Below are 27,904 nucleotides of genomic sequence, written 5' to 3' on the forward strand. Positions count from 1 at the left end.
GAATAAGGCGAGGACACAGAGAGGATATTCTGGACAGGAAGGATAAGGGATGCAGAGGAAAGATGGATTTGTGTACATTGAGAGAGAAGAAATGTCAAAAGGGCAGAGATCCTGAAAGCTTGCTTTGGTTGAGGGGAGTAAAGATACAGTGACAGCTGGGAAGGTGAGAAGAATGCCATAGAAGACTTTAGGGGCAGGCAGAATTATGGGTTATGTTGGGATTTAACAGAACAGTTGGAAAGAGAGAAGGAACTGAGAAAGGAGAATGCAAGAAAAAATTTCAGGCCTTATGATAGAGGTATTCTACACACATACACACAAAAAAAACCCCTACAAATAAACTTTGCAGAATTTTCCCTTTTTTAATTTTTTTATTATTCTGCCAGGAATAACCTCTACCTGCTGCAGATACCCGGATAATGTTCCAAAATAACTCTCTTAATACCCAGAGCGTTGGCAAACGGTGGGCTCAGAACGCACGTGCCAAAAGCAATCATCACTGAAACTCCAGGGGCAAAGGAAGGCACGTGCCGTTTGGCTCCAGTCCAGCTCCATTGCGTCCTGGGGAAAGATCCGCTGAAGCTAATCCCAAACCGGAAACACGCGCCGTCGGCAGGGCGCATGTGCCAGCAGCAGTGAGCGTGCAAACGCCGGACGTCTAGGGCTGGGCAGTGCGCGCGCTGTTCGTAGACTGGCCAAAGCCGCGCGCGGAGCACAGGGGACGGAGAGCTAATCCCCGGGATGCGGAGCTTGCTGACGGCCCGGGTGAGTGGGGGCCATCCTCCCTTCAGAGAAAACCAAGGCGCGGGATGTGTACCGCGCGTACAGTTGCATATACACATCAACTCCCCCCCCACCCCCTCATTTCTAAGTGCATAAATGCAGCGTGTTTTAGAGGTAACTGCTTTGGTGCATAGGCTAAAACGGCACCTAGGGGTGGGCTGATCCCCTGCACCAGCAGCCACGATGATTGCAGAAGGCATTGTTGCCTTTCCTGTCAGTTCCAGCTTCTGCATCCCTTCCCTGACTTTCTTCACTAAGAGATTTTCCTATGGCAACGCTTTACATCTAATTCATTCAAGTGTTTTATTCTTTATGAGAGTGGTCCGGGTGTGGACCGCTTTAGTATGGTGTTCCTAGGGAAATGATCTAGATTTGGTCTGGCCTGGTGTAAGCATTATGCAGACTAGGCAGGGACTGAGGTCAGCGCAAAACAGTAGATCCTGACAGCCATGCAAACTAAAAGCACCATCATTTTGCAGGGGAGGTGAACAATTTTCAAATATGTTTTATGTTTATTGGCATTTGATAGCCTATTTACCCAGGTAAATGATTTCTTAAGTGTGATGTCCAAATGTGCATAGTGTTCTGGGGATCCTGATTGTTGAGTTTATCAAAATCTTAGGCGGGCAGAAGGCTAAAGGTTTACCTAGGGTGCCTACTCTGATGCCAGCCCTGACTTAGGCACATCATAATATGGGATTATGACTTTGACCTTGCAGAGAAGTAATAACCTACAGTTGCTCCCCTGAACATTCTCTCACAAATTGGCATATGGTTGCTACCCAGATGTGTGGGTCATTAAGCTGATATATACTGGGCACCATTAACATGTTAGTTGTGTTTAAGCAAGTAAGTTTGCATGCCCCTGAAAACTTACATAAAAGAACTGAGAAGGATCTACCCTGCTTTATAGAAAGGGAAGCAGGGGAGTTCCTCTAGAGCAGTGGTCAGGTACTATTTTGAGGCCCTTGGTATGTTTATCATAATCACAAAAGTAAAATAAAACAGTTTCTTGATCATATGTCTCTTTAGCTATAAATGACAATATTATTATTAAGACTTAGCCAAAAGGAAAGATTTATAAATTATAAAGAGTTTTACCTCATGCAAAATTGTCATTTCTTTAATAAGACATTAATTATTTTTTTCTGAGGCCCTCCAAGTACCTACAAATCCAAAATGTGGCCCTGCCACTGCTCTAGAGAAGTCATATTTCTTTTCTTTCTGCCTGTTATTACATCATGCAATATTCTTTTGCATTTGGATTTCAGAATTTTTTGTGACTTATTTACATGTTTGATCCAAATTTAAAAAGTTGAGAGGTGTCAATATTCAAAGCAATTTAACCAGCCAGAAATGGCTCCTGGCTGGTTAAATCACCTGTTTGGGGCTAACCAGTCATTTTCAGTAGCACTTAACTGGTTAGTGCCAAATGGAAAACTGGCTATTTTGGGGGTAGCATTGCACTTGACCAGTCAGGGTAACCACATAAATAGGATCACTTAAAAGTCAATCCTTTCTTTATGCGATATCCCATAGCCGGTTAAATGCTGAATATTACACTTAACCTTCTATGTGTTAGCCAGCTCTGGAAACCCAGAATTTAATGCCAGTGCCTGGACATGGCCCAGCATTGTATTTCTACATTTAACACCAGTGGCACTTATCAAAACACTGATTTCCACCAGTTGAATATTGGGCCCCACAATTCTATAGGATGTTATGGTTGGAAGCGTTCTGCAGCCTTGTGTCTAGTTTTAAACAGCATTTTGACTTTCGCACTATGCAGATAAGGACACAAATATTCCTCCGCAGTGATGAAACCAAATATCATATCTCTTGGCTCCCAGTTAGTAAGCTAAACAATGGGCAAAGTTTATGAGTTGGCTACCAGCTATGTGTGCCAGTGACCCATAAAGCAGGAATGGGTCAAATCTGGATACATGTTCTGTTTCTTTCACTTATCGAAAACAAAGCAAACAGCAATAACAAAAAACTAATCAAAATCGTAAACACGAAGGTGGAAGTAATGAGCGAAGAATTAAAGGTCATCCAAACCAGATAAACAATGCTGTTTTTAAGCCATAAAGTCTGGTGATTCAGCCTTAATCCACAATGAGTTAGTAACTTACTTAACCCTTCTGATGCTGAACCCTCTGGACCAGAGTCCTTATAAGCACAGTCTTATCTTGCTGTGTGCATTGCCACTACTCGGTGAATAATGTTAAAAAAAGTAATACTAGTCTAGCATCAGATGTAGCAGAGTCCTCTCCAGTGAAAGGGTTCAGTTGTGTTAACTTTCAATAAATTAAGGCCAAGATTCCAAAGAACTCACTCTTAGTGAAGGCATTGTAAATGTATGATATTTCCGTTAACAATTCCAAGCTACGTAGCTTTAAGGAAAGCCCGGAGGAGGTAGGGATTTCAGCTCACTGACCGGTGACTGTAACTCTCCATGTCTTTGCCTTGCTGTGAAGCGGCATGCTTCATAGTACAAGAGAAGGCAGTCATATTCCATGTCAGGTGCTACAGATCCTGGCCAGGCAGTTCAAGTCCCTTCTCCTGCCACCTCACTTTCTGTTACCACATTAAATGACATATATTGGGATCCAGAACTCACCATATCTGTCAAACTCCCAAATCCTCCAGCAGGTCAAACTCCCAAATCCTCCAGCAGTGAGAAGGATGAAAATAAAAAGTGCCCGAGGAGTCTCCTCAAGGACCTCCAAACTTCTTAGCACTTGCCTCCCAGTTTGCTGCCGTTTTCCCCACCACCTGAGCAGGTGTGTCCCAGTGCTCCAAAAACCTCCCACTTCTGTCTGCCGTAACTTGCCACTAGCATTCATGTCAGGGCACAGGAGCTTCTTATACGGAAAAAAAAATCGCTGATAAAAAGTGGCAAAACCGGAATCGCTGGTGCTGTGGAAACTCTACACTAGTCACACTCCTTTAACAAGGTAAATTGAGTTCCATGCAGCCTTATGACTTGACTCACTTGACCAGGTGTGTAATTAATTCTATTGTTTCTAATCCTGCATGACTGCTTCTCCATTAGTTTAGTTTAACTGACTAGGGTTGAGGAAACAAAATACCTTTTTCTTGCCTTGTCTTGTGCTATTTATCCTTCTCATGAATTTGAGCCAGAATAAGCAATAGCTGATATTTACGCATCTGTGATTAATCAGACTTTTTCTTTTTCCTTTGTCATTAAGACATGATTGGTGGTTCTTTGTCAAGTAAATGTGATTTTTTTTTTTCTCAAGAGACAGTAGGTATCGTACCTAGTTCCAGACTAGGATGAAGACAGGAACAATTCCTAAAAATAATGGGACAAGACCTTGCAGAGGTTTAGAGTAAGGCATGAAGAGGAAAGCTGTGGACTCAAACTAGACCCTGCATAGGGTTATGTGAATAGTTTGGTTGGTTGTAGGTTTTTTTTTTTTACAATATTTATTTACTGCTTAGTCAAAGAGTACTTGGTGGTTTTCAAGTCATATAGAAAGGGCTCCTTTTACTAAGCTGCGATAGTGTTTTTAGCGCACGCAGGATTTTAGCGCGCGCTAAACCTGCGCTAAGCAGCTAGAACTAATGCCAGCTCAATGCTGGCGTTAAGGTCTAGCACACGGGCGGCAATTCACCGCGCGCTAAGCACGTGCTTAAAACCGCTATTGCAGCTTAGTAAAAGGAGCCCAAAGTTAAAAACATAAAACACATCCTGAACTGGCCCATAAAAATATCCTGCTTTGGTATAACATCTTGTCCTTTCAAAAACGAGAGAGTTTATTATTGAACCTGATTTCCATGTGCCTAATGAAATAAGAGAGTTTTAAAAATTCTCTTAAATTCTGCGCAGTTTTGCAGTCCACATAAAGTAGTTGGTAGTCTGTTTCAGCGTTTTGGACCTACAACTTTAAATATGGAGGAACAATATTTATTTCATGGATTTGCAAGTTATCCCAGTGGTTCCCAAACCTGTCCCGGAGGACCACCAGGCCAAATCGGGTTTTCAGGACAGCCCTAATGAATATGCATGGAGTAGATTTGCATGCCTCTCACTTTCATTATATGCAAATCTCTCTCATGCATATTCATTAGGGCTAGCCTGAAAACCCAATTGGCCTTGTAGTCCTCCAGGACAGGGTTGGGAACCACTGAGTTAGCCAACAAGAACTTATGAGAAATACCGTGATCCCTCTGCTGAGACCAAGACACTGGGATGAAGATGGGCCTCCTGGATCAGGATGAATGAGTCACAGAAGACAACCAGAAATGCAGGATCTCCTTTTTCTTCCGAAACATAGAAGGTGTCATTCTCAGTTGCATTCCACGGCTGTGTTGTGCAGGTAATTAGCTGCATGTCAGTCTTGAGCTTCCTTTCTATACCAAGTTTCTTTTATTCACCTGGAAAAATTCACTGAAAACACCCAAGTTCTGAGTAATATCCTGTTACTAGTAAATCACAATATAACCTTTTCAGGAATAGACATTGAAGCAAGAAGAAAATAGGAAGAGGAGGGAAATGAAAAGCGATTGGGAGCTAGAGAAGAGAAAGTGAGAAGAGAGACTGTAGGAGGAGGAAACAAAACGGAGAGGAAAGGCAAAGAGAGGATGGGGGGGAAGTGGAAGAGGAGGAAAGTATACACTGGTCTCCTTACCTAAAGAAGGATATAACTCTGCTGGAGAGGGTGCAGAGGCGAGCCACGAAGCTAGTAAAAGGTAATGAGAATTTGAGCTACAAAGAACGCCTCGTAAAACTGGGATTGTTCACCCTCGAGAAGAGAAGGCTGCGAGGGGATATGATAGAGACTTTCAAAATCCTAAAAGGTTTTGACATAATAGAACAAGAAGCATCATTATTGACGTTGTCAAATGTGACTCGGACGAGAGGCCATAGACTAAAATTGAAGGGTGGCAAGCCTGGGACTAATGTCAGAAAGTTCTGTTTTACACAGCGAGTGGTGGACGCTTGGAATGCTCTCCCGGAGGAGGTGGTGACGGAAATCTCCATTATGGGATTCAAGTGCAGGTTGGACGCACACCTGCTTGCAAATCACATTGAGGGATACGGGAAAACAGGGTCTTCATCAGGGAACACCTAGGACGTAAACAGGGAACACCTGGATTGGCCTCCGCGTGTGCGGGTCACCGAACTGGATGGACCAATGGTCTGATTCGGTGGAGGCATTTCTTATGTTCTTATAAGAAAGCCCAGTATCCTTTTTTTAACAATGGTCACATGTAGCCATCAGGATCCCAAAAGAGTAGATCTGTTCCTTGTTACTTCTATCCAGGGATAAATGGGGGTCTTCCCAGGTCTATATGGCTAATAATATTTCATGAACTTTTCCTCTGGGAACTTGTCTAAACTGTTTTTAAACCTATTTGTACTATCCATTTTTGTAATGTCCCCTGGCAACAAAGTCCACAATTTAATGGCGCAGTGAGTGAAGAAACTGTTTTAACAGTGCTACTCAGCAATTTCATGGAATATCTTTTAGCCCTAATATTATTGAAAAGGATACGAGGGGGTGATGAAAAGTTCTCAGCCCAACCAACTTCCTAAATTCTGAGAGTTATTTTGCCACTGTAGCTGGAAAGAGACTTTTTTTTTTTTTTTAACAAATTATACGAGGACACACAGCATATAATATGTTCATATAATGAGTCAAAATGTGTGATCATGGCGTCGAGGTACTGCCCTCTTCAAACCCAACATGCACCCAAAAAGAGGGAGAAAAGCCTCAGACTAATGTAGCAGTATAGAACCAAAAGGTACAGATCAAAACTTCTTTTGACACTTTCATTGGCAAAAAACTCCCTCACAGAGCAGCTCAGGATTAGAAAAGGGCAAAGTCACCCGGAGGCACGTTCAAGGATTTAGCTGACTAAAGACGACTGTATTGTTTGTTCCACTGATGAGCCAAACATTGGTGAAACAAAGTCGCTTGTTGGGAAGATTGGAGAAGACATGACAGCATTGGAGCTTAATTTGTCTTTTGTCAGCTAAGTCCTTGAGCGTGCCTCTGGGTAACTTTGACGTTTTCTAATCCTGAGTTATTCTGTGTGGGAGTTTTTTGCCAGTGAAAGTATCAAAAGTAGTTTTGATTTGTACCTTTTGGTTCTATACTGCTACATTAGTACTTTGGTGCCATGATCATACAACATTTTGACTCATTATATGAACTTATTTTATTTTGCAAAGTGCCAATTTGCAGAATTGTAATGCTATGTTTTGACATTGTTTCAGATCATTGATTGAACCATGTCAACAAAAAGTGTGTAATTTTCAAGTGCGGAACTCCGAGTCGTCATGAAGTTCCTATTTCTGCAGAAGAAAACTCCAAAGGAAATCCATGAATGTATAGTGACAAATGCCCATCATACTCCACTTTCAGCCTAGAGATTTTGAGACTGAAAATGCGGCAAGGTCTTGGAGGCCTCATACGGTGTCAACTCCTGAAATTGTTAACGATGTCCATGATCTGATTTTAGCAGGTTGGCAAATATCAGATTAAACAATTGCTAAGACACTACAGATATCCAGGGAACATGTTGGGTATATAATCCACGAGCAGCTGGATATGCAGAAGCTGTCAGCCAAGTGTGTGCCCAAATGTTTGAATGCTGATGAGAAATGATGTCAAGTGGACACTTCCAAGTTGATTTTGCAGCATTTTCAGAGAGCTGGTGCCAGGTTTTTGGAGTGACTAATTACTGTTGATGAAAGATGGTTACACCACTATGATCTTGAGACAAAACAGCCCATGCAATGGTGGCGCTCAGGTTCTCCAAGGCCAAGGAAATTCAAGACCCAGAAGTCAGCAGGAAAGGTCATGGCCACAGTGTTTTGGGATCAGGAAGGTATCGTAATGACTGACTATCTTCCAAGGGGCCAGAAAGTTAGTGCAGAATACTGCTGTAACTTACTGTGCTGATTAAAGGAGGCACTGAAAGAAAAAAGGAGAGGGAAGCAGTGGAAAAGAGTTCTCTTTTTGTAAGACATATTCGTTCCCAAGGGACCCTCGGTCACAAGGGGGCACCCGCTCAAACTCAGAGGAGGGAAATTTAGTGGAGACACCAGGAAGTACTTCTTCACAGAAAGGGTGGTAGATCACTGGAACAAACTTCCGGTGCAGGTGATCCAGGCCACCAGCGTGCTCGACTTTAAGAATAAATGGGACATCCACGTGGGATCCCTACGAAGGTCGAGCTAAGGAACTAGGTCATCAGCACTCAGACTTAATGGGGTGGGTCAGTGGAGTGGGCAGACTTGATGGGCTATAGCCCTTTTCTGCCGTCATCTTCTATGTTTCTATGCACTTGCTCACAAGGCTGGCAAAACGATGGATGTCTTGACGCAGTTGAGGTTTCACTGCATAGACCCAGTGGCATAGTAAGGGTGCGGGGGGGGGTCTTCCCTGAGTGCGGTCTTCCTAAGTGCATGGTGGCATCTTTTCTCCTCTCTGCCCCCTCCCCCGCCTACTCCTCTTCTAGCCTCCATGGTTCTTTGAGGTGTATAACTGTCAGGATCTATTATTTTGCTTTGACTATAGCTGCTCTTTACTAATCCCAGAACCATTAGTCAACCCAGGCAGCCAACTGATTTGACTAATGGTTAAGCCAGCTCAGTTTTCCATCCTAACTCGTGATTTTGTAGACTTCTATCGTGTCTCCTCTTAGCTACCTCATACAGAACTCAACATTGTGTTAACCTAGGGCTCCTTTTACGAATGTGCGCTAGTGTTTTTAGCGCAAGCACCAGATTAGCGCATGCTATAGCGCGCGCTAGCCGAAAAACTACCGCCTGCTCAAGAGGAGGTGGTAGCGGCTAGCGTGCGGGGCATTTTAGCACGTGCTATTATGCGCATTAAGACCCTAATGCGCCTTTGTAAAAGGAGTCCTTAATTTTGGCCCCCAATATGCACTGCATCGCATTTGAGAACATCTACCCTTGTGATATTTTTGATTGTATACGTGACTTGTCTTGTTTGTCAGATAAGATGGTACATTTTAAAATAAACATAATTGTTAATTTATTTGCTATTTAGCTGCCCAGTTCCTCAGTTTTGCAGGTTCCTCCTATAATGCCTCACTGTTGGCTCTTGACTTAACTTCTGAATAATTTTATGTCTTATAGCATATTTCATCATATGTTGTCGCTCCCTTTTCTAGATTATTTAGAAACACATTAAAAAGCACTGGTCCCGGTACTGATCATGCCTCTGATCTTTTATCCGCTGATAGAAATGATCATTTAGTTCTATGTCTCTTTCCTATCATTTAGCCTCATTAATCAATAATAATAAAAGGCTAAGCGCGCATGCACTTTTCAAAAATTGTGATTCCTGGTGGCGTGAGGTGTGCTTCTGTGCCAGTCCTCACGGCGCCTGCATGTGACTGTGCAGAAGACACCAGCGACTCCTCTCTCCCGCTCCTCTTCAAAACGGCCTGCTGAGGTTCGCCAGCTGCTGTAGCGAACCTCGCAAGCCGCTCTCCACCTCCGTGCAGAAGAAGGAGTCGGGGTTGCCGCTGCCGCCACACTCACGTCTTCCTGCAGTCCTGCCCACCGCCATGGAGCAGGAGAACCTGTCCTCAGCGCCCATCCGCCCTCACTCGCCGCCTGCCCTCTCTCTCTGCCCGTGTCCTCGCCGTGTCACCTCCCGCCCAAACTCGACGCTGCCGCCGCCGCTGATCCTCTTCTTCAGAACAGCCTGCGATCAGGGCCGGCTTTAAAGAACCTCGCAGGCCGCTCTCCAACCTCAGTAGCACGCTCCCTCTGACGCACGGGATCGCGTCAGAGGGAATGTGCTACCAAGTTGGAGAGCGGCCTGCTATGTTCGCTAAAGCCGACCACCACGATCGCAGGCTGCTTTGAAGAGGAGCAGGCCAGAAGATGCCGGGATGGAGGGAGGGTAAGAATGGGGCCAATACAGGGGGGGGGGGCAAGGGGAAAGGGAAAGGGGGCTGCTTTGGGGGAGGGGTGTGCTTGGGACAGACAGGTGTGTTCGGAGGGGGGGAGGGGGAAGACAGAAGGGGCCATGGAGAGACAGGAGGAGGGAAAGGGGGCTGCTTTGGGGGGGAGGGGTGTGCTTGGGACATACAGCTGTGCTCGGGGGGGGCAGGGGGAAGACAGAAGGGGCCATGGAGAGACAGGGAGAGGGAAAGGGGGCTGCTTTGTGGGGAGGTGTGCTGGGGACAGACAGCTTTGCTCTGGGGGAAGACAGAAGGGGCCATGGAGAGACAGGGAGAGGAAAAGGGGGCTGCTTTGGGGGGGAAGGGTGTGCTGGGGGAGAAAGAAGGGGCCATGGAGAGATAGGGACAGGGAAAGGGGGCTGCTTTGGGGGGAGGTATGCTGGGGACAGACAGCTTTGCTTTGGGGGACGACGACAGAAGAGGACCATGGAGAGACAGTTAGGGAGAGGGAAAGGTGGCTGCTTTGGGGGGAGGTGTGTTCTGGGGGCAGACAGCTTTGCTCAGGGTGGGGGGGGGGGGAGACAGAAGGATACAGACAGCGGCCAAGGAGAGAGAGATAAAGAAACACAGACAGACAGACAGACAGATCTATTCTAGCACCCGTTAATGTAACGGGCTTAAGACTAGTATATAATAAGACATTATAGGGGGAAAGAGGGTGAAGGAAGAAAAATTAAATTGGAAAATGATAGAGAGAGAATAGGCCCTCTTTTACAAAGGCACGCTAAGCGATTTAGTGCAGATTTAGCACACATGGAATTAACGTGTGCGCTAACCGTCAACGCATCCATAGGATAACATGCACGTGCTAGTGTGTAGCGCGTGATAATATTTAGTGTGCGCTAAAAAGCATAGCGCACCTTTGTAAAAGAGGGAGATAGTGTTTAAGATGCTCAGGTCTAGATGCATCCTGAGCTGGAATCGTGCACTGTGCTTTTTAGAATCTCCGCCCTGCCCAGTGCAATATAGTTGCCACAGTGGAGACAACGGAGGCAAAAAAAAAAAAAAAAAGAAAGAAATCCATCTCCCTTGCACTTCGTACAGTTGCACTGCTCACGCAGCCTGCTCAGGTCATCCCTCTGTTGTCAGATGGTAGGATTTATTTATTTTACGTACTTAAAAAATGAATATCCTTCATAATCTACTATTCTGAGGAAATGACAATTCTGCATACATAATAATAGCTGATATATAAACATAAATCATAAAATCTTAATTACAAAATATGTCATCACAACTAAACAAACAAGTTATAAAACAAAATCAATAATGAATCCCTTAAAATAATCTTACTTAAAGGCTTTTACAAACAGATAAATAAGCCTTCAAATATTTTCTGAAATGTGGATAAGGAGCAATATTTCACAACGCCAGCGGTAAGGTATTCCTCAAAGATGCACAAGCAACACAAAAGAATGGTGATCTATAGTTTTTGTTCTTTTTTACCTGACCTGATGAAATGAAGGAACTCTCACTCGTCGTTTTTCAGCAGATCGTAAACATGCACAGGTTGATAAAGCTGAAGCAGCGAACTAACCTTGGCAGGAACATCCTTATTCAAAACCCTATAAACAAGGGATACAATTTTAAAACGAAATCATCCGTGTGATAGGTAACTAGTGTATGTGGCCTGGTAATGTGGTCAAAACCTCTCAGCATGAATTGGATAGTTGGGTCAAAAATCCTGTGGCAGATCCAAGTCATTGGGGCGCTGTTAGGTTTTCCACAGTTTGCTGTGAGGGTATGGAAGATCTCGTACACGTTTTTAAAGAGTAAAGGGGATGGGACTTGATATACTGCTTTTTTTGTGTGTAGTTACAATCAAAGTGATTTACATATTTTAGATAGGTACCTGGGCAGTGAAGTGTTAAGTGACTTGCCCAGAGTCACAAGGCGCTGCAGTGGGAATTGAACTCGCAACCTCAGGTTGCTGAGGCCTCTGCTCTAACCACTAAGCCACTCCGACGCTCTTTTGAGCAACTCGCAGTAGGCATCAGAACAGCCACTGCTGCCTCCCCGTGGTCATCTGATATGTTCCTGTGCTGTGTCTAAGCCAGTCTTTTCCTATTTAAGGAATCCTTTTTATTAAGCTGTGGTAAGCACTTGCACGTTCTTACCGCAGGCTAAAATCTTCCTCCTTAGGGTACGCTCAGGCTTCCCGCAATATTTATTTATTTATTCAGTTTTCTAAACCATTCTCCCTAGGAAGCTCAGAACGGTTTACATGAATTTATTCAGGTACTCAAACATTTTACTCTGTCCCAGGAGGCTCACAATCTCTCTAATGTACCTGGGCAATAGGGAGGACTTGCCCAGAGTCACAAGGAGCAGCTTGGGTTTGAACCCACAACCTCAGGATGCTGAGGCTGTATCTTTAACCACTACGCCACACGTTGTCAGATGGCTTAAGTAGTCTTCAGATCTGCACACGCTATAAAATACTCTTTATTTTGTAGCGCTGGCCCCCATGTTTGGAGGCATAAAGTAAACGTTCCTAGCGCTAATTGGTTAGAGCTGCCACATTGCCATATGCTAACTGATTAGCATATGATTAGCACAAGAGCCATTACCACCTAGAAAACAGGTGTTGGTAAGGGTTTCCGCACAAATTGGGAAATGGCCATTAATTGAAGACATTGAAAATGTTGCCATTTCATAACCCTGCTGAAATTGGCCTCGGCGCATGGGAAAATCTACATCAGGGGTGTCCAACCTGCGGCCCCGTGAAGTACTTTGTGCGGCCCCAGTCGAGGGCGATGCAGTGTTTTCCTCTGCTGCCCCCGGGTGTTTACTGTCTTGCCAGCTCCCTCCTCTGTCTTGCTACAGCATTTGCGCGGCCCCAGAAAATTTTGGGGGGCCAATGCAGCCCAGGGAAGCCAAAAGGTTGGACACCTCTGATCTACATGCTAGTCATAGCACAGGCCACTTTTTAGCAATCCCTCAACATTCTAATTCACTCTCTTATTATGTCCAAACTTGACTACTGTAATGCGTTATATAAGGGTATGTGCCCAAAAAGTATTCGCCGTCTACAGTTGATACAAAATACAGCCATAATAATTATTACTAACAGCCATGTGGATAGCCATGTTACTCCTGTGCTGAAAAGTGCACATTGGCTACCAATTCCGCATTGAATTATATATAAAAAAGCTATTCTTTCTTTCAAGTCACAAAATACTAATGAACTGGCCTTCATCCACAAGCTCCTTATTCCACATAAACCTTCAGGAGTCTTAAGATCTTCATCTCAACATCTTCTTTATACACCATCCCTGAAAATTATCTGCACGCGTCGGGCCACTTCATTTGCAATTAAGGCCCCTACAGTATGGAATTCCCTACCACTTCATATTAGGACGGAAAAAAAAAATCTAGATAAATTTAAGGGAAATTTAAAGTGCTTTCTCTTCCGAGATGCATATAACTGTTGAAGAGACTTGGAATCAGCCAAGGCTATTTAATAATCTGTATCCCCCTAGCTTCCCTTCTTGTTCTCTTTACTTTTAAATTGTATTCTCCCCACTTTCCTATTGTTTCACGTTTGTGATGTATTGTTTAGTCTGTACTCATTTGTTCATTGTTTTCCCCTTTTTAATACAAAATGTAAAACGCTTAGAAATCTTGATTTGCGTTTTATCAAAATTTTAATAAATTTGAAGCTTAGAGCCCCTTTTACGAAGCCGTACCAGCGATGCTGCTGTGGCAAATGCATTGAAGGCCGTAGGAACTGAATGGGCTTCAGTGTATCTACTGCAGCAGGCATTGCTACCGCGGCTGTGTCTGTTTCGTTATCCGGACGCTGTTTATTTCTTTGAAATAAAACTGTCCTGGCTGCTCCCCACCTATTTTCCTTTAAGCTACAAACAAGGCAAACAAAAAAAAAAAGCTTTTTTTAAAAAGGCACTGCTTCCTTTGTCCTTTTTCTCAGTCTTCCGCCATCATTCTTTCATCTTTAATGTTGCATGACTGCTTTAATACTTTCTTTATACTACTGCTGTGATAAAATATGTGTAAGAAAAAAGAAAATACCACTGTACAGCTTGCCCCTGCTATGCGGGAATTATAATTTAATCAAGACAAAATGAGAAAAGGCATTGGGCTAATTTCATCAAAGGCTATGGGCTAGATTCACTGATCCCTCCAATCGCAAAACCAGTTTTACTGGTTTTGCGATCGTTCCCCGATTTGATTTACTAAACTGCTTCTGATCAAATCTCCTACCCGATCTGATCCACCCATGCAAATGAGGGGAAATGGCATGCAAAAGTAGGAAACCATCGATTCACTAAAACATCGATTGGGTTTGCCGATCCAAAGTGTGAGGACCAGTCGCTTACTATCCTTGCCAACTCTCCTGCCCTCTACCACCCTTACAACCCCATACTGTAAAATTTAAACCACGGGCTCGCAATGCGCTTTTTCCTTTCCTTTCCATTGCGAGCCCTTGGTTTTATCCTGACAAAAGTACCCCCCTGTGCCGCTGCCCACTGCCGTCGCCACTTATGGCCAGAGGGATTCCCACTCCTGACTCCCCCCCAAAAAAAAGAAACCAAATGGCAGGAGGGATGCCGACTCCCTCCTGCCACCAGACACCCCATCCCCGTTCTTGGTCCCCTCCCCCCGTACCTGTAACGGAGCAGGAGGGGTGCTCAGTCCCTCCTGCTCTGATGACTCCAGTGACACGTCTGAGGCCTTAGGCCCCGCCCCTGTGCATCATATGATGCACGGGGAGGGGCCTAAGGCCCTGATTGTCTCAGGCACCTAAGCCAATCAGGGGTTTCCTTAGGAATAGCCTAAGGAGGTCCCTGATTGGCTATTGCTATGGCATAATTTTGAAGCAGTAGTGGTGTTGGGCAGCGGTAGGGGTGGGGTACTGTTTTAAAATCGGCCAGGAATTGGCCAACAGCGATTGACTCCCTATCTATAGTGAATCTGGGCCTATGTTAGGGAACTAGACTCTGGTGTGTTGTAAAGTAGAATTAAGGAAAGGAGCTACTTTTGTTTTGTTTGTTTTATTTTCTTTATAACCCGCCTTTCCCAAGGTAGCTCACAATTTAAACATACACAATAAAAAAATACATATAAAACACAAATAAGTTACCAGCGCTTACACAATTGCAAACGCCTTAATACCCATATTTGATGTTACAGAATAGATGTCTCTTCAATAACTTCTTAAAAGCATCAAAATTACATTACTTTCTAATGTACAAAGGTAGCCGATTCCATTCCTGGGGGCCCCTGCAAGAAAACATGCTTACACGTGAGGTATTCAGTCTCAATTCCCTTACGGGTAGCAGAAACAAGTCACCATGATGGACAGAACGTATCTTGGATAATCGGACATAAGCCTGAATAATACCCACCAAACTTGCAGGAGCCAGACCGTGCATTCACAAATAAACCATCACAAGCATATACGGTCTTCTAACTTCAACCAGTATAGCGTCACGTAATATTTTGTTACATGTTCAGTCCTTTCCAAACGAAAAAGAGTTCTAACTACTGAGTTTTGAGCAACCTGTAATGCACACAACAGGGTTGTTGGTGGGCTCAAAAGCACAAGATTACAATAGTCCAGACACGATAATACCATTGACTGCAGAATGACCCTAAAGGCACCAGCAGGCAAATACGGTCGAAGCCTATTGAAAAGTTGCAATCTGAAACAAATATTTTTTATCAATTCCTGAACATGACTTTTAAAGGTCAATTTCGAGTCCACCACAACGCCCCTAACCTCTTCAGAGAGCTTTATAGGGGTGTCCCAAAGCTGTAAAGACCCAGGAATTTCTTGCACCTGCGGTCTCTGAAATAACATTATTTTTGTTTTTTGAACATTCAGCTTTAACTGGCTACCCTCCAACCATTCCCTCACACTCACCATCACTTCTTGCAGTCGTTCCTTAATTTCTCTCAAGTTCCCATCAACAGGGAGCAAGAGTTTTATCTGAGCAGAGTGATTTGATTTATTGACTTTATACTACAATACTTAATACAACCAAGATTTTCAAAGCGGTTTTACAAAATGAACATGTACAATATTTAAGTTGTCGATATCCAGTACAGGTTCAAGGTGATTTATAGCATAAGAGGCCCATGTAGCAGCATGGGGAAATAGTTACAACACAGTGAAGAAGGAAGTTATACCGAGGGAAAAGTGACAACTCATTGTATAGGAAGATTACAAAGCCCAGTATTAACACAATAAAATCAAAACTAATAGTCATATCTCAGTCATCACAAAAATGAACCCGTATTTATAAGAAAAATGAGCTGGAATAGGTGACTTCCAAATTTCCCTGTTAGATCCTACATTGACACGTATACCAAGGGTTGCCTCCACCCCTCCCCCCTCTCATTTCATCCTAGGAGACATGGAGCTGGGTTGGGAAGGAAGTAGCTGGGTGATTTGTTTTTATGATTGTATGTTCTGTAGTTATGCTGTACACTGCCTAGAGCTTGATAAGAAAGAGCAGTTAAAGGTAATAATAATAATAATAACTTATATACCGCAATACTGTGAAGTTCTATGCGGTTTACAAAGATTAAGCAAAGGTACAAATTGATTGACTTTAAGAGGGGAGGAAGAAAAGAGGGTTAATAGGACAGGAAATCCATTTTTGAGGAGAGAGTGATCAATAGAACAAGTTAATCGCTATAGAGGGGAGAGAGAAGAGAGGATCAGTTGTCTAGATACTTTAGGAACAGGTGTGTTTTCAGACGTTTCCTAAATTCCTCATAAGTAGTGGGCGAAAGTAATTGTTCTAGGTCTTTACCCCATGATGCTGCTTGGTGCGAGAGAAGATGTTCATGGTGTTTTTTCAGTTTACAACCTCTCACTGGGGGGGAAACGAAGTTGGAATGTGAGCTTCTCTTGTGTCTGTTGGCTGAGAAGACGAAAAGGTCAGTTATATATTTAGGGGCAAGTCCGTGTAGTGCTTTGAAGCAGAAGCAGGCAAATTTAAACTTTACGTGCGCCTCCATTGGCAGCAATGCAGCTGCCGGTGGTAGGGTGTCACGTGGTCAAAACTTCCTCAGCCCAAAGATCAGTTCGACCGCTGCATTTTGGATCAATTATAAACGCTGCATGTTCTTTTGGGAAATTGCTAAATAGGCGATGTTACAGTAGTCAAGTAGACTCAGTACGAGGGATTGGACTAGGGTTCTGAATGCCGCTGTATCGAAATAAGCTTTAATGGATCTGAGTTTCCAGAGAGTGAAAAATCCCTTTCTGATCAAGGAGTCCACCTGGTCTCTCATGGTTAGGCACTGATCCAAAGTTACACCTAGTATCTTTATGGTAGGTTGGATAGGGTAATTAAGATTATTGATACATAGTGGTGATTTGGTGTCAAGCGGATGTGGCGAAGCAACGAAGAAAGTTGTCTTTTCTGAATTAAGTTTGAGCCTAAAGGTTGTCATCCAGTGCTCCATCACGTTTATGGCTTCTGAAGCTTTAGGAATAGTTTCAGAGATAGAATTAACGAATGGGATGAAGATCGTAAAATCATCTGCATAACTAAATAGTTTTATCCCTAACTGGGTTAGCTGCATGTCTAGTGAGGACATGTAGACGTTGAAGAGCAATGGAGATAGCGGAGACCCTTGTGGCACACCGGATGGATTGCTCCAGGTATCTGAAAGTTCATAATTAAAACGTACTTGATAAGTGCGGGACATAAGGAAGCCACGGAACCAATTCAGAACCTCATCCCTGATACCAATGGCGTCTAGGCATTGCAGCAGTTTCCCGTGGTCTACTAGATCAAAGGCAGAACTCATATCGAATTGCATAACCAGGGCATTAAGGCCCTTACTAAACAGTAGGCGCAGATTGTCTAAAATAGCTGCAATTACTGTCTCAGTACTGAATAACGGTCTAAAACCAGATTGAGTTTCATGTAGGAGAGAGAACTGATCCAGATAATCCATCAGTTGGGTGTGTACCAATCCCTCCATAATTTTTACAATAAACGGAATGGATGCTACTGGTCTGTAGTTGGATATTATAGCTGAAGATTCTTTTCGATTTTTTAGAATTGGGGTTATTATTATGTGACTGTTATTAGAGAGGAACTTCCCAGTTTTTAGGTTATGAGCCAAATATTGCATCAACGATAGTTTAAATACTAAAGGTGCTGCTTTCATGATTTCTGGGGGGCATGAGTCCAGAACGCAATAGGATTTAGAGTATTTGTTATATAGTCTGTTGTAATTGTTCCACTCTAAATCTTGAAAGGAGCTCCAGATCATGTCTGCCGGTGTATCATTTCCTTGGGTGATAGGTAAAAGATATAACTAACCCCCTCCCCCAAGATCTGACAGCAGAAGGAGGAAGAAAGAAATGAACATCAAGCCCCATCCTCTCTCTATTTGCCTGGGTCCCACTGCTACTTTTAACTACATAGGATAACTTGTAGTTGCATGATTCACAGAAGTTGGTCCCAAATGGCCTAGTGCTCTGCCACTTTCCTGTAGCCCTTTAGTCACTGCAAGAGGGGGTAGGGAAGGAGAAGGTGAATTTTTGATTGAGGGGCTGGGTTTGGATTTCTTTGACCCTTTAAGGGCAGATCTGTAGCTAGGCACCTCCTTGCATGCATGCATCAAAAGGAGCAAGCGCATACATGGCCGTGGAGTCGGTGTCGGTAAAAATGTACACATGGGAGGGGCATGGGCAGAGCTTCCAGCTTCAAAATAAAAACTTAAGAGCATTACAATGTATAGTAAAGTTATCGTTTTATACTTAGACTAGTGTTTTAGCCCGTTACATTCGTTACAGTAACGGGTGCTAGAATAGACCCCACCCATGCCCCGCCTCTATCATTTCCGGACCCTGCCTCCCACTGATCCCAGTCCTACCACCTCACCTTTCACCATTTCCTTTGTACCCTTTTGGCCCTCATAGATCCTCCTTTGCATTTATCACCTGACAGGGTCTTTGCTTACCCGAGGCGGCAGCAGCAGTCCCGACGTACCAACCTTTCCTCCCTCAGTGCCCCAAAGCAGCAGTGGTCCTACCATTTCCATCTCTCCCTTTACCCCTTTCACACCCGACAACGGCGCCATTTAGAGAATCCGGGCCAAAATGAATAGGAGGCCTGCTGAGAAAAACAAAACCCAAAACAGGTCAGCACTAAGATGCCATTTCAGGGAGCCTAATGAACTGACCCATATTACAGCACTAAGGCGCGCTAACGAATGAATGTGCATTAACTGCCGTTGAGCGCAGAGGAATGTAGTGGACTGCTTGGTATTTAGCACCACTTTATCTGTTAACATGTCTTAGTCCACTAGAAATTACAGCACACTTACAATTCAACTGGCAGCACATTGGTTGAGAAAAGCTTCTGTATATGGCCTTCTGGCTGACCCTAGTTTCCTCCCCTAGTTTCATTATTGCTGTTTATGTCTCTTTACACCCTTCAGCCATATTCAGTACAGGCTCATCTAGGGAAAGATTAGCTGGAGAAAGTGTTTCTGAGGGCTAGAGAACCAAAGCATCTTTTTCAATTTCTCTCTTTTGCATTCTTTCAGCTCTTTTTCATCATCATCATCATTGTATTATTAATTATTTCTATAGTGCTACCAGATGTACACAGTGCTGTACAGAGTCACAAAGAAGACAATCCCTGCTCGAAAGAGCTTACAATCTAAACCACAGGTGTCAAAGTCGGTCCTCTAGGGCCGGAATCCAGTCGGGTTTTTAGGATTTCCCCAATGAATATGCATGAGATCTATGTGCATGCACTGCTTTCAATGCATATTCATTGGGGAAATCATGAAAACCCGACTGGATTGCGGCCCTCAAGGAGGGACTTTGACACCCCTGATCTAAACAGACAAGACAGCCAAACAGGATGCCATGGATACAGTTAAGGGGAATGGTTAATCTGCTGGCTGGGTTGGTGGGCAGTAGGGAGTAGGGTAGATTAGGGTCTACTCTACAGAAATCTCAGATGTCTAGAAGAGTAGGTGGCAACCACCTCAAATCACCTTCAAGCTTGACTTGAATTGACAAAAGTATTACAATTAGGTAATCCCCAGGTTCCTGCTTTGTCCATGGATTGTGGTGGTAAACACCTGACTGGAAAGTCCTGAATAGATTTTCCCAACATGAACATATTCCATTTTTCCTCTCAGAGCTTGACGGCCAGCAAGATCCTAGATATATGTATCTTAAATGACTCTCTTATAGATCCGGCTTCAACCTATGTGAAGTGGAGAAGTAATGCTCTTAATGGTTAGAGCAGTGGACTGAGAACCAGGGAAGCCTGATTCAAATCGCACTGTAGCACCTCGTGATCTTGGACAAGCCTCAGATACGAGGGCGAATCAAAAATTAAAGGCAATTGTTAAATTATGCGATAACCGGAACAGAGGTAGTGAAATGCAGCATATGCACTTGTACATTGCCGGTTGGATAGTTCGTCTACGCACAGTGCAACGCTCGGCCTTTAGTCTTGTGGCAGCCTTGAGGTCAGAAACATGGATGCTCCATTACAAGATTGCGCCATCGAAGAACAACATGCAGAGGGAGTGAAACCTGTGGAAATTCACCATCAGATGGCGACTCGGTATGGACATAGCACCATGAATCAACGAAATACTTACAAGTGGGTAACAAGGTTTAAAGTGGGAAGAGCAGTTTTAACCGACGAAGGTCATTCTGGTCGCCCATCAACTTCGCGCGCACAAGAGCACATCGACAGGTCGGATGCCTTGATTAGAGAAGACCGACAGATAGCGGTGTCTCAACTGGCTGCAAATTTGGACATCGGCTATGGATCTGCATTTGCCATAATTCATGATGACTTGGGATACAGGAAAGTCTGCACGTGATGGGTTTCCAAACAGCTTTCTGATCTGCACAAGCAATAGCATCTGGAGGTTGTAACCCAGTTCCCGAGATGGTATGAAGAAGATCCGAGTGTTCTGGAGCGAATTGTCACTGATGATGAGACCTGGCGGCATCACTGTGACCCGGAGAGCAAAAGACAAAGCATGATGAAGTAAAGGAAGCGATGCTCACCTGGCTTCGGGAGCAGCCGAAAAACTTCTTCTCTGCAGGAATGCAGAAGCTAGTTGAACAATACCACAAAGGTGTCATCTTGCTTGGGGATTATGTGGAAAAGTGATATGTTCAATTGCTCACAGTTACTTCTATTAAAGCCATTAAATGAATTTTGCCTTTACTTTTTGATTTGCCCTCGTATAAGCTTAAATTGTAAGCACTTGGGGGGACAGGAAAATACCTGCTGTACCTGAATGTAATTTAGCTTTGGTACTGGAAAAGGCTTAAGTTAAATTCAAAATCACTTTATCATCCCCACATTTGCCCCCAACAAACTGAGTCAATAACACTAACCATGCCCTGAGATGTGTTTCTACAGTGATTTGACGTGGTGCTTCCAGTTCTCCAGAGTTGTACCTTTAATGTTAATTATCGTTTTCATTTGACTGTATTTTCTAGCTAACCTGGTTATTGGATGGAAGAGGTGAGATGTTACCTCAGTTTGTTTACTCAGACGCTGGGATCGTTCATTACAGCAGCAGAAGGGGAATTTGGATAGTTTGGATGGACCTTATAGTGGGTGGTGCTGCCATATTTTGCTTCTGGGCCTCATCACACACATCATAATATGTCTTCTGGTTTCCCTGGCTGTGCTCCTCATTAGTAAGTTTATCTACTGGTCACAAGGGGGCACCCGCTCAAACTCAGAGGGGGGGAAATTTAGTAGTGACACCAGGAAGTATTTCTTCACGGAAAGGGTGGTAGATCACTGGAACAAACTTCCGGTGCAGGTGATCAAGGCCACCAGCATGCTCGATTTTAAGAATAAATGGGACATCCACGTGGGATCCCTACGAGGGTCAAGTTAAGGAACTAGGTCACTAGCACTCAGACTCAGTGGGGTGGGTCAATAGGGTGGGCAGACTTGGTGGGCTGTGGCCCTTTTCTGCCGTCATCTTTCTATGTTTCTTCTGGAATCAGACACTTGTAAGCCACATTCTGGGGGAAAAAAAAATCTATCTTGGAACCATCAAAAGTTTCCAACTTAAACTACGTATCTAAATCAGAAAAAAATGATTGTTCAACACGCTGCAGAAATTATTGAAAGATTTTGTGTTCTGCACCCATGTCAATTTTTTGTTTTGACTAAGGAATAGAGCAGAAACCATCCTAGCAGTGCAAGCTGTACTGTACTTTTGACAGGGGGGAAGGTGGAATCGTTGTGGTGACTTCCCTTGATCTGTGTGTGGTGTTTGGCCTAGTAGAACGTTTTTGGGTTTTTTTTTTTCTTTATTGATTTAACATATAATTACAAGTTACAGCACTTTTCGAGAACACAGTGCTTGCTTTCATATCAATTGTACTTTAGAAGAAATAAGAAGCAAAAGAAAAATTAATGAAATGCTAGCTCTTCCTCAGACTACTATTAAAGGAGGGGAGGAGAAAAAGAAAAACAAAGGAGATATTCTACAAAAAATCATTAAAAAGAAAAAAAGCTTAAACAGAAATATCCCGGCTTAATTTCAATAATTAAAACTTGATGTACCGCCAGTAGTTAACTTCTGAAGATCTAAAAAGGACCTAAGATGTTCTGGCAAGAAAAAAAAACAATATCCCAAACCTAATTACTTCACCACACACTTGCATGGATATGCCAGCAAAAAGGTGGCTCCCATTTTCCTTGTTTCGTCTCTCATAATTAAAATTCTTTCCTGAGTTGACTTAAGTCACATCTGGAAATAACCAGATTCACTGACCACAGAAAAGAGTTCCAATATTTTTAAAGTATATCTTCGTAGTAGACCTTATTTTATAACATTTTATTGAAGAAATTAATAAATATACAATAATATGATACAATAAAATAGTCATTACATTAAAATTCACCATATTAATTTTCTATCATATGTCTATCATTTCTTCAAAATAAATTTTAAAATTACCTATTACATCTCTCAATGCACTCTCCCTGTTACCTTCCCCCAATTCACCTCTCCCCCCCTTTCCCCCCATTATTTTAAATTTAATTAGTAGACCTTAAATCTTGTTCGAAAACAAAACTAACAACAAGTTGCACGAACATGATTTCTTGACAAGATTAACCGAGTATCATGGGTGCTGTATTAGAGTGTTTTTTGTCTTTCCTTGTGGACCGTTGTGCTGCCTTCCTCTACTTCTGCCTTATATCCTGCACTGTCGCATGCCCCAGGGCTGGGTGTTAGCCTTGCTACGGTTTAACATTTTTCTCACTAAATATGGTGATACAGGATAGAGAATGACACGGTGACAAAATTCATCACCGTTCCCATCCCCGCAGATAACCGCGGGAAACCATCTTCATGTCATTCTTTAAAGAGAGAGGGAAGAATCAGAGTATGAATGGCCACAACCACTGACCCTCAAGCTTTGCTTTGAAGAATGCCGGTGTAGAAGGACTGAGGTTGAGATAGACACTACAGAATGACAGTCTCTGATATCCAGAGCAGATATTGTGATGTCATAATGCCTCATTCCACCAGTGCCTAAGAGCCAATCACATCAGTGATGTCACAATGGCTTCATTATCCTTGGCTCACATAAGAATCAGAGTATGAATGGCCACAACCACTGACCCGCAAGCTTTGAAGAATGCTGATGTAGAAGGACTGAGGTTGAAATAGACACTAAAGAATGACAGTCTCTGGTATCCAGAGCAGATATTGTGATGTCATAATGCCTCATTCCACCAGTGTCTAAGAGCCAATCACATCAGTAATGTCACAATGGCTTCATTATCCTTAGCTCACATAAGAATCAGAGTATGAATGGCCACAACCACTGACCCGCAAGCTTTGCTTTGAAGAATGCTGGTGTAGAAGGACTGAGGTTGAAATAGACCCTAGAAAATGACATGGGATTATTTCCCGCGGTTATCCGCGGGGACGGGAACGGTGATGAATTTTGTCACCGTGTCATTCTCTAATACAGGACTTTGGCATAATTATGCATTGCTATACTGATGACGTTTTTGTGATCTCATACATAGACCCCAACAGGCCAGATTTAATTCAATTTGATCATTGCCTAGCTGTGGAATTATTCTTCCTAGAAGGCTATTTTGTGTATTTATGAGAAGCAAGTCCAAACATACGTACAGAATTTATATAAAGTGGAGAGATAAAATAAAATATGTATGACGCAATATTATAGATAATTTTACAAAAAGAATCTGTAATGGATTAAGGTGCTGGTATTGGGCAAGGAGATGTATCTGGATATAGTGTATTATTAGGACTTCCTATATGTTTATTAAAATGTTTTATGTTTATTCAAATTTGATATACCGCCAAATCTTATCATAGTTCTCAGCCTATATCTGACTTACAGAGCTGGGTGATGTGCAGTCTAATATCAAAGAGATGAAGGTGAACTCCAATGTTTTGATAGGTCAGAACACAACCATGCATGAAGCTTATCCAAGACACTCATCATACAACTTCGGGGCAGGGGTGTCAAAGCCGGTCCTCGAGGGCCGCAATCCAGTTGGGTTTTCAGGATTTCCCCAATGAATTTGCATGAGATCTATTTGCATGCACTGCTTTCAGTGCATATTCATTGGGGAAATCCTGAAAACCCGACTGGATTGCGGCCCTCGAGGACCGACTTTGACACCTGAGAAAGAGAGAGGTTTGTATGTGTGCTTTCAGGGAGTATGCCGACATTGTAGTTCTACCCTTCTTTCCTAATTATGTGCAGTTAGTATATATGCTTTTGTATGTGTCTACTAACCTAACATGGTTTTGTTTAATATTTTAACTTCAACTGTTTTGTTCCTTTTAAGATATTTCTTTTTTTATTACACCGCCTAGAAATTTGAATAAGCGGTATAAAAAATCCTTTATATTATTGTATATTTACTGATTTCTTCAAAAAAATGTTATAAATTAAATCTTAAAAAAAAAAATCAATTAATCGCTTTTTTTTCTGACCCCTTGTATTGCAAGGAGAGCTCATTTAAATATTAATGAGCTCCTCGCAATGCATTTGCATAGGACCGTTGCTATGAAGACCGTTAGCAGACAAGGAGAACCCTTTTTTTTTTTTTCATCAAGACTGCTTTAGCGAATCTAATTTAGAGGTCTGCACGGGAACGGGGATCGCGGGAATCCTGTGGGTCCCGTGGGGGTCCTGTGGGAATCCCCCCCTAATCCACGGGACTCCCACGGGGACCCCCCCTCTGACCCACGGGACTCCCACGGGGATCCCCCTCTAGTCAACGGGACTCCCACGGGGATGGAAGGCTTTGGAAGCAGGGTTCGTCCATATAATATAATGGACACGTCAGCCTTAGTAAAAGAGGGGGTTTATAAGTTAATTACCTGAACAGAAAACAAAAAAAGGGTTCGACCAAAGAGATTCCACAAGGAAAACAGCAAAAGAAACTGTGGAATTGATGATCCTGTCAGAAGTAATTACTGCTTTTTTGGGGGATGGACGGGGATGGAGGTAATTCCTTGCGGGGATGGGTGGGGACGGAGGGGATCCTGATGGGGATGGGTGGGGACGGAGAGGATCCTGGTGGGGACGGGTGGGAACGGAGAGGATCCTGGCGGGGACGGGTGGGGATGGAGAGGATCCTGGCGGGGATGGGTGGGATTTCTGTCCCCGTGCAATTCTCTAGTCTGATTGTCATGAAAGCTTTTGTGCATCAAGGCCACAGTAAGGTAATACATGGTAAGTACCATCATGCTAACTGTAAGGTATAGGCCCCCCTCTCTCCCCCTCCCCCAAATCTATTCTCTGCCCTGTTCTGCATTAGCTGTTAATGCAGAGGTGGACAACCATGGTGTTTGCAGACCACACTCAGTTGGGTTTTTAAGATTTCCACAATGAATATGCATGCGATCTATTTGCATAGAACGGAAGCAGTATATACAAATCAATCTGGTACATACTCATTGCGGAAGTCTTGAAAACCCAACTGGGTTGAGGCTCCCGGACTATGGTTGCCCGTCACTGTATGAATTATCTGGTAGTGCATGTTAATTGCTATGTTAAAAGCTAACGCAGTGTGGTAAATCAATTAATTTTAATTTCATGACTATTTATTGTATTATATTATTGTATATTTACTGATTTCTTCAAAAAAATGTTATAAATTAAATCTTAAAAAAAAAAAATCAATTAATCGCTTTTTTTTCTGACCCCTTAAAAAAGTCTAATCTCGAATGTGAGGCAGAGCCTGTCGGATGTTTAAAGGATAATAACGATAGCATCTAGAAAGGTGTTTTGGATATCAAATGTAAAGTCTGAAAATGAGCCCCTAAACCTCCTATACCCTCCAAATGAAAGCAGTTCATAAACGCTCATACAGCCACTTCATCCCCGTCTTTGGAACTCACTGATGTCCTTCCAGAAAACGCTGAAGACCCTTCCTTCTTTTTAACTGAACAGTGCCAACGAACTGCCTTCTCCTTGCTTCCCTTCCTTAACTCCTCCCCTTCTCCTGTTCCATGCCCCCCTTCCTGACTCCTTTGCTCTTCCCCACTCCTCCTCAATCTCTCCCCTCCTCCCATTCCGTGCTCTACTTGCGCCCCCCCTTCCCCTTCACTCTCAACGTTTTAACATCACCTTTCTCTTCTATGAATGCCTTTGTTCTGTAATTTTATTGTGAATGTCAATTGTAACCCGTTCTGAGCTCCCGGGAGAACGGGATAGAAATCGAAATAAATAAAAAGTTAATAACGATATCATCTAGAAAGGTTTTTTTGGATATCAAATGTAAAGTCTGACAATGAGCCCCTAAGCCTCCTATACCCTCCAAATGGAAGCAGCTCATAAACGCTCATACAGCCACTTCATCCTCTCGTCTTTGGAACTCACCAATGACCTTCCGGAAAACGCTGAAGACCCTTCCTTCTCTTCAACGAACTGCCTTCTCCTTGCTCCTCCCATTCTCCTGTTCCATGCCCCCCTTCCTGACTCCTTTGCTCTTTTCCACTCCTCCTCAATCTCACCCCTCCTCCCATTCCGTGCTCTACTTGCGCCCCCCCTTCCCCTTCACTCTCAACGTTTTAACGTCACCTTTCTCTTCTATGAATGCCTTTGTCCTGTAATTTTACTGTGAATGTCAATTGTAACCCGTTCTGAGCTCCCGGGAGAACGGGATAGAAATCGAAATAAATAAAAAGTTAATAACGATATCATCTAGAAAGGTTTTTTTGGATATCAAATGTAAAGTCTGACAATGAGCCCCTAAGCCTCCTATACCCTCCAAATGGAAGCAGCTCATAAACGCTCATACAGCCACTTCATCCTCTCGTCTTTGGAACTCACCGATGACCTTCCGGAAAACGCTGAAGACCCTTCCTTCTCTTCAACGAACTGCCTTCTCCTTGCTCCTCCCATTCTCCTGTTCCATGCCCCCCTTCCTGACTCCTTTGCTCTTTTCCACTCCTCCTCAATCTCACCCCTCCTCCCATTCCGTGCTCTACTTGCGCCCCCCCCTTCCCCTTCACTCTCAACGTTTTAACGTCACCTTTCTCTTCTATGAATGCCTTTGTCCTGTAATTTTATTGTGAATGTCAATTGTAACCCGTTCTGAGCTCCCGGGAGAACGGGATAGAAATCGAAATAAATAAAAGGTTAATAACAATATCATCTAGAAAGGTTTTTTTGGATATCAAATGTAAAGTCTGAAAACGAGCCCGTAAGCCTCCTATAACTGCACTCATTCTCAGTCCCAGCCAAGTGACTGTCCTCAGCTCATGCCTAGACACCCAAAGTAATATTGGTTTCTATGGTACTTTCGTGTCTGAGGGCTCCTTTTACAAAGGTGCGCTAGCGTTTTTTAACGCATGCACCGGATTAGTGTGCGCTAGCCAAAAAATTACCGCTTGCTTAAAAGGAGGCGGTAGCCGCTAGCGCACAGCAATTTAGGGCGCTTTTACGCATGTTAAAACCCTAACACACCTTTGTAAAAGGAGCCCTAAGTACTTTGAAAATGAGCCTCCATAATGCCCTGATCTCAGTGGGGACACGAGTTTTGTTAGAACTAAGAGAATTAAACCACCTGACTGTTTAAAAAAATAATTTTTATAAAAACCTACTTTTGGTATAGAATCAAGTGACAGCCATACAGCCACCCAGAGC

General features: G+C 43.3%; 1 protein-coding gene and 1 long non-coding RNA gene across 3 annotated transcripts in view; one reads left to right on the forward strand and one right to left on the reverse strand.

Annotated features, from left to right (window-relative positions):
- The window catches only part of TMPRSS4 (transmembrane serine protease 4), a 35,255-nt gene extending 31,654 nt beyond the window's left edge, over positions 1-3,601 (reverse strand). Inside the window, exon 1 of the mRNA XM_033919117.1 lies at positions 3,404-3,601. Within this exon, the coding sequence (XP_033775008.1) occupies positions 3,404-3,406 (3 nt within the window). The 5' untranslated portion in view covers positions 3,407-3,601. The remainder of the gene's footprint in view (positions 1-3,403) is intronic.
- Positions 543-27,904, forward strand: part of LOC117347762 — a 41,212-nt gene continuing 13,850 nt past the window's right edge. The window contains exon 1 of one of the 2 annotated variants that reach the window (XR_004536830.1): positions 543-765. This is a non-coding gene — a long non-coding RNA (uncharacterized LOC117347762). The remainder of the gene's footprint in view (positions 766-27,904) is intronic. The other variant, XR_004536829.1, reaches the window with a different exon arrangement.

This window comes from Geotrypetes seraphini, chromosome 13 (genome assembly GCF_902459505.1).
Source record: "Geotrypetes seraphini chromosome 13, aGeoSer1.1, whole genome shotgun sequence".
In the NCBI taxonomy this organism is placed as follows: Eukaryota; Metazoa; Chordata; class Amphibia; order Gymnophiona; family Dermophiidae; genus Geotrypetes; species Geotrypetes seraphini.